Source organism: Magnolia sinica, unplaced genomic scaffold, assembly GCF_029962835.1.
Source record: "Magnolia sinica isolate HGM2019 unplaced genomic scaffold, MsV1 ctg282, whole genome shotgun sequence".
Classification (NCBI taxonomy): domain Eukaryota; kingdom Viridiplantae; phylum Streptophyta; class Magnoliopsida; order Magnoliales; family Magnoliaceae; genus Magnolia; species Magnolia sinica.
The window spans coordinates 220,912-231,878 of NW_026682802.1; the positions used below are offsets into that span (position 1 = coordinate 220,912).

General features: G+C 40.2%; 2 protein-coding genes across 2 annotated transcripts; one reads left to right on the forward strand and one right to left on the reverse strand.

The window, feature by feature from the left end:
* Nucleotides 1-1,027: 1,027 nt before the first annotated feature.
* On the reverse strand, nt 1,028-1,420 carry LOC131236197 (glycine-rich cell wall structural protein 2-like). The gene has a single exon (XM_058233328.1). It carries the CDS (start codon nt 1,418-1,420, stop codon nt 1,028-1,030), a length of 393 nt encoding a protein of 130 aa, XP_058089311.1.
* A 7,257-nt stretch (nt 1,421-8,677) lies between these two features.
* LOC131236198 (E3 ubiquitin-protein ligase SDIR1-like) lies at nt 8,678-9,585 on the forward strand. The gene is made up of 2 exons (XM_058233329.1): nt 8,678-8,884; nt 8,989-9,585. Exons 1-2 carry the CDS (start codon nt 8,678-8,680, stop codon nt 9,583-9,585), a joined length of 804 nt encoding a protein of 267 aa, XP_058089312.1.
* The last annotated feature ends 1,382 nt before the right edge of the window (nt 9,586-10,967 follow it).

Sequence of the window (10,967 nt, forward strand, 5' to 3'; positions counted from 1 at the left end):
CCGAGTCAACTCAGTAGTGACTCACTAATCTTATGATGTCTCATTCAGGTGCTGTTTGCGACTGTCCCCCATGAAGGATATTTCCCTTCAACCAATTCCAAGATTAAGTAATTCATTTAAATCACATGATTAATGACTCATGTGCACATTCTAACTAAGAACCTAAACGCATACTTATCTAATTTCTAAAACTCTTGAACTCATTTTGTAAAGACACCAGATCAAGGATAGAACCCACCCAAGGTGAGGGATATCCCACATGGCTTCCTCATTTCATTAAATTCTAAGGTAGTTTAAGCTTAAGTGTATAAAGAGATTGTAATTGTGAAAATATTGAATGTGGTTCCTTTAGTCTTGAATCGACATTGATAATCATGTAGGAATGTCTTAAATTGTATTACTCTAACCTATCTTATAAGAATTGTATTACAATCATTATGCCATATTTGGAATTGCTTACGTACATGCATACTTCTACTAGTTGCACTAGGAGGTAATGTATCTTGTTCCCATGATAAGTTTGCTCCATTAACTCCTTATATATGCTAGATTAATTAGTTATAAATTGAATCTTTTATATTTTATTTTATTTTTATTTTTTATCAGAATGCTTAATGCCATATTATTTAGGAAAAAAAAAACAACAACATAAGTATCCAAGCACACAAGGTAAATAGTCTAATACAAGCTACTCTAGCTTTAACACTAGAGATGAGGAAAAGGCTCCAGAATATAGCTAAAGCAAGCGCGAGTAAACAAGCCAAACATAACAAACTGCACTTCAAGACAAAAACTAGAGAGTGGTATGTGTTGCTACTCAGAACTACTCATTATATACTAGAAAAATAGCTACCACTGCTAACTTCTAGGATTCAAGCAATCCAACTAGTCCCAAAATCCGCTTTCATCTGCACAAGCTATCCCTCCATGAGCGAGACAACGATCCAAACCAGATTTTGAGAGTAAGAAAAGGAAGATTCCTCAAAATAAGAAATACCCAGTTGACATCGCAGCCAGCTGCATTTCACTACTGTTGAGCCTGCCTGGATTGATCACCTCCGTAACCACCACCATAACCACCAGAGGGGCCATTTGCCTGCGTGGCACCATAGCCATCACCCCTCCATCCTACATTCATATAGCCAGAATTCCCATTGGCATCACCATAGCCACTGCCCATGTAGCCAGTACCTGTCCCTTGTTGGTCTCCCCCACCACCACCAGCATTAGCATTTCGGGTGCTTGAAGCATGCCCCCCTACAACACCATAGCTGTTAGGATTAGCATACCCCTCATTCCCACCATAACCACCATAGCCATATCCCTGGTTCCCATAACCCGTGGCCCCACATGGAGATTGGCCTGATTGTGCAGGAACAGTCCCAGCACTACCAACAACAGCTGAACTAGGACCATTCATACTTGCAGCTCCATATACCTTGTATTTGCACCATAGCCAGCAGAGCCATATCCAGAAGAAGCTAATGAATCTAATGAATAATCATGTGTATTGCATATTAGACCCCAGTTATTACTGAATTTTACAAACATGACACAACGCCCTATTTTAATTGTGTTTGTGATGTAAGGTGAATGTACGAGCATGGACTGAAAAAGATACTAAAAGCATAGATTTAATGCTCAGGAATCACCAAGTTAAGGGACAGACCCCAGGGGACCGAGATCGAGGAAGTTACACGCCAGAGATCCAAGAAAATCGAGAAACTGAAGTTCAAGTGTCCTGAAAGTCTTCCAGAATTCAAGATCACAGGGTTCCCACCATCCGATTAGATTGAAACTGTATATATGGCCTAAGGACCATAAATTAACCGTACATGTAAAATTGTAGCCATTAGATCCCTCTGGAAGTAGACCAATGGATAGATCAGGACATAAAACATTGATTTGGTCCCACCTGTTATCTAGATATGCTTCAAACTTGGGTTTGACCCCTTAAATTAGCTAGAAGAAAGGATGGATGGATTATATTTCTCATAAAAATCAAGATGGACCCCACTTCATGTGGCTGGTGTACACCGCAGTGTACGCCCGCTGTGCACCGGACCACTCAAGCCGGTCAAACTCGATTTGACCAAGCTCTCCATCTTTAAAATAGAATTTCTGTTTTCATTCTAGCATCCGCACACTGTCCATGTGGGGTGCTGATGTGGGCCACCATGAGTGTCTATTCGAGCAATCCGAACCGTCCATTCGAAGCCCAAGGACCATATGACCCAGAACTAGAAGAGGGAATTAAAATAGGATAGCTTGATCGATTTTCAACCGTTCAAACATGGAACGAACGACAGCAAGAAAAGTTCTGTGGGCCACACCAAAACTGAGCAAAAGTCATCCATACCCGACTGGTTTTGCGAGGGGAATCCAGTGGACGGAATGGAGTTTCCAGGCATCACCGATCATGGACCCCACCATCATCACAGCGTAACCGTCTTACACAGGCTTTGTTTCATGTCCGGACATAGTCCGAGTTTTGTGGACGGTTGTACGACCATGGCGGTGATCGGCCTGTCAATCTGAACCGTCCAGTAGCTATCCAAGCAAGTTTCTACCATCCTATGTGGTCGGATTTGTTAGTTTGGGCGATCCTACCTCTCGAATTCACTTCAAACGCAACCCATCTATACATTTTTGCTGAACAGAGGTGAGCAATTTGGTGTTATTTTTTGAATTGCATTGCGTAAAGAAAGCTAGTTCTGCAAGTCTCCAAGTCGACCGACCTTGGTGGTGTTATAAAAGAAAGAGAAGAAATAAAGAGAGGGATCCATCCGAGTGGTTGGGAACGTCAGTAAGAGAGAGGGAGTGAGAAAGAATTCCTATTTTTTTATTTATTTTCTTTTCTTTTGAGAATTAGTTAATTAGATCCATGGTTAGCTAAACCTCTTAGCTAGGGCTAAGAGGTGAATCTTGTAGCGTGATTGGGGTGTTAGCTTTGCTTTGATTTATGTTTATTGAACTTTCATGGATTCTAGCTCACGGTCAATTCACTTCACTTCACGGTCAATTCCATGCATTTTGCGGGGTAAACCGTGTCTAGATGGGGTCAGCCCCGTTTGTCGGGATTGACCGTGAAATGCATGGAATTGATCGCGAAGTAAATGAAATGAATGAAATTGACCGCAAAGTGAATGAAATGGATTTTCGACCATCAACATGATGGAATCTTAGAAAATAACAAGGTTGGTTGGCTAAAGTAGCTTCTCCTACCCCAAAATCATATAGGGTACCTCAAGTAACTAATTTTGGTTTAGAAGATATTCTTGATAAATGAATAAAGAAAGAAATGAAAAAAAGAGTGAAAAAATTTTTATATGCTTATATATAGATATTTATATAAATATGTATTAGAGAAAATTGTAGGTAGAAAAAAGATCTCCATGCAAAAGAAAAAAATGCACAGACTGCCACCGCAGCAGTCCGTCTATGGCTATGGTTATAATTTGTAGTCATAGGGGGCCACCAGATGGGCGTGGCCTCGCCGGACAGGCTAGCAACTGGTGGGGGGCCGGAAGTTCCGCGAACCCACCCCAGATAGTCCCTCTATGGCTACGGATTATGGTATCTATGGCTACGGTTATAATCCATAGCCATAGGTCTGACCGTAGCTTTTAGAAATCACGTTTCTGAAAAAGCAGGGGCATTTTCGACCTTTGGCAAGTTGTCCGTACAGCTGAGGCTTATTTTAGAGAGGTAAAAAGAAGTGGGCTTAAAAAGGTAAATGGGCCGTAAATGGGTCATACAGTGGTAAATTCTGAGGGTGCTCTACAGGTAACACCTTGGAGGAATGGGACAGGGATTCCTTGGGAAAGCCCTCCGCAGGAAGTTCTTGCGCTGGGAACTTAGGTGGGGCCGGAGGTGATTTTTTTGAGAAATCCACTCCATTCATCCATTTTTTGAGCTCATTTTAGGACTTAAGGTAAAAAATAACCATCTCTAATACTCACGTGGGCCAAAAACGTGATTATTGAACGTCAACAATTGGAATATTCGTGTGGCCACAGAAGCTTTGAATCTGTATACTATTTTTGTTTTCATTTCATCCCAATATGAATGACGTTATAAATAGTATAAATGGCATATAAACATTACTGTCGACACCAGGAATGTTTTAACAGCAGGAATTTCCCTACACACATTTTCCTTTAGTGCGGCTTACTTGAGTCCCGGATCCTGCTCGATTTTTGTCACCAATCCTAAAATGATCTCAAAAAATGGATGAATGAGGTGGATTTCTCACAAACATTATGGTAGGCCTCACCTAAGTTTCTGGCTTAGGAACTTCATGCAGAAGGCTTTCGCATGAAATCCGCATCCGAAGGAATGCGGATCGTATGTGTTGAACGCTGACGTGGATTTCCTTAGAAAGCCTTTAGTAGGAAGTTCCTACGCAAGGATGCTGGGTGGAGCCTACTTAAATATATGTGAGAAATTCATTCCGTTCATCTGTTTTTTTGAACTCATTTTAAATATGAGACCAAAAATAGGGTGGATACAAAACTAAGTGGGTCACATGAGACGAAAAATTGGGGAAAGAAATTCCTACTTTTGAAACTATCCTGATATCCACCTTGATGTTCATGAACTATCTGTACCGTTTATAATATCATTCCCAATGGGATGAAGTGAAAACACCAAAAATATAGCCTGGTATAAAAATTTTATGGTCATAAGAATGCTTCAACGGTGCTCATTGAATTCCCATTGTTTCCTCTTTTGTGGCCCACTTGAGTGTTGGATACACCTCATTGTTGGTCACACGTCCTAAAATGAGCTTGCGAAAGGGCTAGACAGTGTGTATTTCTCACAAACATCTCAGTAGGCCCCAACCAGCATCCTTGCTCAAGAACTTCCTGCCAAAGGCTTTCATAGGAAATCTGCGCCTGTTGAATCACATAGGAAAATCTAGTACCGTTGCTTCTCATTGGTCCACGTCATCATCGATGACCAAGATACATCCAATTTCTCTCTCCCAAATAGATTTTTCTTGCTAGACAACCCACTTTCAACGCATGGAGCTTTTATGGGCCCACAATGATTTATATTTTAGATCCACACCGTCCATCAATTTTTATACATTCCAGAGCATAGGGGTGTACACGAACAGAGCTAGCTCAGTTACCTTGCTCGACTCAACTCAAAAAAGCTCGATTCGACTCGGTTCAAAGCTGAGTTCGAGCCGAGTCAAGTTGATTTTTTTAGCTCGAAAATGAGTTCGAGCCGAGTTCGAGCTGGCTTCAGCTCGACTCGACTCGGATCGAACCCTGCTCGAGTCGAACTCATATCGAACCAGTTCGGTGACTCCATTACTTTGATATTGATGTTGCTCACCAAGTGTTTGATGAAATGCCTCAACGAAGTATGGCTGATGGCAAGGAAGGTATGTACCTGAAACAAATACCCTTTTTTTCTTGGTTTTTATGTTGCTTAGAAGATGTTTGGTAAAATACCTTGAAAACCATTGAAATTATATGTAATACAGTGGGGTTTTGAACGTGCAGTCTAGGTGTTTGTGGAAATGCTGCAATGGCGAACTCGGCTCAAACTGGCTCAAGCTGCTGACCGAATCGAGCCGAGCTGGCTAATTAGGCTCGAGGACCAAGCCAAGCCAAGTTCGAGCTAGGTTCAGCTAGTGGCCGAGTCGAGTTGAGTTGAGGCCAGCTCGATTCGGTTCGACTCGTTGTACACCCCTACCAGAGCATGAGCCCAAAAATGAAGCACATACAAAGTTAAGTGTAACACACCACATAAAGTATTATAGATTAAACAACTACTTTTGAAACCTTCTTAATGTCGAGTTTGAGGTTTATTTGCCATCTAACCTTTTTGTAAGGTCACACAGACCTGGGTGAAGTGAAAACATGAATATGAGTTTGATCATAGTCATCCGTGGCACAATAAGTTTTCAATAATAGACATTCAATTCTCACTATTTCTATGGTGTGGCTCACTTAAGGCTTGAATGTGTATCGTTTTTTGTCCGGTTCCCTGAAATAGTATGAAAAAATTTATGGCCGGTGTGGATTTGATACATATATCATAATAATATTGGGATATGAAAGTTCCGCTGGTCAACACTTTGGGTTTTCTTCTTTCGACCGCACCACCAGAGCGGATCAGGTGAAACCCCAACCTCACACAAGGAGGTACGGCACTTACTGTATTGCCCATCTTGACGTGTGTATTTTGTATTCACCTTGTTGGTCTATTTTTTCCTATCATTTTAGGGCATGCTTACAAAATTTTAAAAGATCAGATCATCAGATGGTCCATACTTCACGAAACAGTGGTAATTGAACAACATACCATTAAAAATTTCCTAAGTAGCGCATAAATGTTTTGGTAGTTTTTGTGTACCCTCCGATCTGTTGATAAGTTCACACAATCCTAAATAAATTAAGGGAAAAAACAAATATCTTCTTGGAAAACGGCTAATGGTAAATCACCACTTTCTTCCTATGGTATAGTAATCCTATGGTATGGTACACCTAATAATTGTATGTGCTTCATGTTGACAGGGTAAGGGCTGCACTGTCTTGGGTGGAGCCGGGGTCCCACCTAATCGGCTCCCCCGCCTCACATTGCAAGCAATGGACTTAACGCGTGAAGTATACGTGGGCCTCGGGATGAAGTATTTCTTAGAACCACACCATGCATCTAGTTTTTCATAACATTCTAGGAAACAAGCTCAAAACTAAAGAAGATTTAAAGCTAAAGTGGACCACACCACTGAAAATAGAGGAGATTGATGTTACCAATGAAGACTTATTTGGGGCACATAAAGCTATGATCAAGATGATATTTATATTTGAACTTCATCAAGGTATTACGTGATCTTACAAAGAGGTTAGATGAAAAATAAGCCTAAGGGTTGGCATTAGTTAAGTTTTACTAGTTGTTTGTACAATCCCCGCCCTTATTTTCTGGTGTGAAATACTTGACGTGATCTTATGAAGAGGTTAGATGAAAAATAAGCCTAAGGGTTGGCATTAGTTAAGTTTTACCGGTTGTTTGTACAATCCCCGCCCTTATTTTCTAGTGTGAAATACTTGAGCTTTGTATATATCTGATTTTTAAGCTCATGCTCTAGAATTATTCAAGAAAATTGATAGACGATATAGATCTGACATAAAAATTACGGTGGAACTCAGAAAAGTTCCACGCCTTAAAAGTTCTATTGTGTAGATAGCAATCTATTCGGTGGAGAGAAATCCGGCGTACGATTCACACTCCCCGCATTTGATAAAAGTCTAAATCATAGTATGACAAGGAAAAGAACTCAAAGAAACCTCCTTGTAACTATTTTGAAAGCTCATTTTACGGTAGTAACAATAAAATGAAGCAAATCAAAATTGTAGGTGGCCTCTATCACAAGAAATAATTGTGATTGAATCCCCATCATTAAAACGTTATAGGGCCACTGAAATGTTTATTTTCCATCCAACTTGTTGATAAAATTACAAAGACATGGACCAAGAGACCACAAAAATATCAACTTAATCCAAAACTTGGTGGCCCACGGTAAGTTTTTAATGATTGATTACCACTATTTCCTATATTATAATTCACTTGCGATTTGAATCTGCTTCAATTTTTCTTTATTATGCCTTAAAGTGAATTTTCAAAACAGACGGACGGTGTGGATTTAAGGCACGTATATCACAGTGGGCCCCACGGTCGATGATCCCACCCACCCAAGTTGATCCGGGTATCCACCGAAGCCTGCCTTTCGCAGAAGTTGCTGTGTTGGGAAGCTAGGTGGGCCCACCTTGATGTTTGTGATAAATCCATCCTTCCATTTTAAGACATCCGATAAAAAAAAATTTATGCGAATCCGGCCACACGTGAGGTTAAACAGATGGACGGAGTGAATTTGTTACTAACATCACTGTGGGCCCCGCTTAACTTCCCAGCGCAGGATCCGCGTCCCTAGCGTTAATGTAACTCATTAATTATAAACGCGTATGGATTTAGGGAAACGGATTGGCTACTCCCCTGCCACCAGCCAATGGCTGATGGTCGGTGCTATGTGGGCCCCACCATGATGTATTTATTTCATCCATGCCGTCCATCTATTTTTATAGATAAATTTATAGTATGATACCAAAAATTAAGTATATCCAAATGTCAAGTGGACCACATTAAAGGAAACAGTGTTGAATGAACAATGACCATTAAAAACTTTTTGGGGGCCATAAAAGTTTTGGATCAAGCTGATCTTTCTTTTTTCCCTTCATCTGGGTCTGACCTAATAAACAGATTGGATGTCAAATAAACAGTACAGTGGGCCATAGAGGGATTTTAATGGTGTATATCCAATCACCATTGTTTTCCTGTGGTGTGGTTCACCTGAGATCTAAATATCTCTCAGTTTTTGCATGAAACCTTAAAATGATCTTTAAAAATGGATGAACGGAATGGATTAAACACATACATCATGATGGGTCCCATAGAGCACCGACCATCTGCCACGGGCTGGTGGCAGGGGGAGTAGCCATCCGTTCCGGGATTTAGAAACACCATCCATACAAATAAACAACAGTAGCCTTTGTTTACGAATTTAGAAACACCATCCATATAAATCAATAACAATAGCTTCTGTTCCAAACCGTCTTTCTTTCTACTTATGAATTCAACTTCAGGTGACTACACAACAGCATCCATGTCCTTCGTTGAAGAAGTCTCGAATACATCGTCCCATGATGAATTCGATTTGTCAGTCACTGTTGAAGATGAATTCGACATGTTAGATGCCGTTGAAGATGACTTGTTCGTCCCTATTGTAGATGAATTCAATATGTTAGCCGATAACTCAGACACGCTATCGGATAATGAACTTCACGTGCCCGTCGATGAATCATCCTACGTGGTCCGCCATGGAAATATCACACGTTTTTATTGGCCAAGAACCTATGAAAATTGGATGAAATACCATCTGAAGTCCAAGTGCCCACGCTATTCATGGAAATTCAGTTAAAAGAATGCTGCAGGAGGTTAGATGTATGGGGACATCCATCCGTGCCTGACATGGAAGTTTGCAGGGTGGTGAAGATGTGGGAAAAGCTTCAGTGTTTCTTGCAAGTCGAGATATCTAAAGCGCGTATTGCTGGGATGGTTTCTCACATGGACATTCCTCTAACCTGTGTTGAATCAGTAGCCGTGAAAATTAATGACATGGCAAAAAAGGCCCACCAAGTGGGAAAGAAAACGTTATATATTGTTGCAGAGATTGAGGTTTTGATATTAGTCAAAGAAGATGAAGATGGAGAAGAGACATTGGCTGCGGCACTGAGAGAATCAATTGATGATATGGCTTATCAGAGGACTAGTGCAGTCCCAACATCAAAATATTCAATCGAAGCGTTGGAAAGGATGACATTCAACAAAGGTAAGTATGATGAGATCAAGTGTGCAATTTGTTTGAATGACTTCTCTACAGGGATGGAGGTCATACGGATGCCGTGCTCACATGTTTTTGATAGCGAATGCATAATTCAATGGTTGGAGAAGAACCATGTGTGCCCGATTTGCCGGTTTGAGATGCCGCCTCAACAGTTTGAAGAGATTTGATTTTTTTTCAACGGTTGGTGTTCAATCACTAGTGTTTTCCATCTTGTAGTCCACATAAGACTTAGATCTACTTGATTTTTGGTTCATGTCCAAAAATAATTGTTTGTAATGATAGCGTGGATAAAACAAATACATTATAGTCAAGCCCACCATAGGGTGCTCAACATTCAACTCCAAGGTGGAGGGTGAAACGGACTCTAAATTGGTGGTGGACGCCCTCAATGGGTGGTCACAACTGACGTGGAAAATTAGCTATTGGCTTGCCAGAATAGGGTGCCTGAAAAAGAAAGCCTGTACCCAAATTACCCACACATTTTGAGAGAAGGAAATGACCCGGCAGATACTGGTGATGTAGAACGTGTTACAAATACACTCCTAGCATGCTTGGACCAAAAGAAGGTGGACCGTAAATTGATCATAACTTTTGATCCGGGTATCATTACAACACACCAGACCAAGTGTCAAGAACCGAAGCAACATAAGAACTCAAGGACGAGTTCTTTTAAAGTGGAGGGCGACTGATGTAGAGTGGGTCGCTGACACTTTCATGTCCAAGATGAACCAGAGAAGACCCGATCGGAGGCGGAAGTTATCAAGACCGCCAGAACTTTAAAAACAAGCATAGCTCACAAACCAGAATAAGTTACTCGACCTACCATATATGATTTTGGGTAGGATGAGCTACTTTTAGACAACCAACCCGGCTAAGCCGAGTTTCCTATGCCGAATTTGCGAGATTCCATCATATTGATGGTCAAATTCCATGTTTATTTCCGTTTTTACTATTTTTAGTAAGTTTTATTTAATTATGACTCTTAATTAATTGAAAAGTGTTTAGAAAAATTAAGAGAATAACATGGTTAAGCCACATAGGACACTTACTATAGATAGAAAATTTATTATTTTTAGTAAGTTGTGAATTTTAGGAGTTTTAGTTGTAGTTTGATTCTGAAATTTCTCCCATTGCTTATTATCCTGTTTAAAGGGTTGTAGGTTGTGAAGTGATTTATTTGAATCAATCAATTTATAAATTTTTATGAATACTATTTCTATTTTTCTAAAAAAAAAAAAACGAGTTCCAGAGAAGCTTCGTAGATTCAAAGTAATTATTCTTGAGGAAGACGGTGATCGACCTCATTTCTAATATCAATTGACGTTCATCGTCACGAACCTTCTCTGGACTCCTCATAGAGACTTTTCGAATACATGAGGAAAAAGCAAGAATAGTATTCATGAAAATTCATAAATTGATTGAAATAAAGGAGTTCACAACCCTTTAAATAGGGATACTAAAAAAATAAAAGCAATATGAGAAATTTCAGAATCAAACTACAACTAAAACCTTATTCTCCTAATTTTAATCACGTTATTCTCCTAATTTT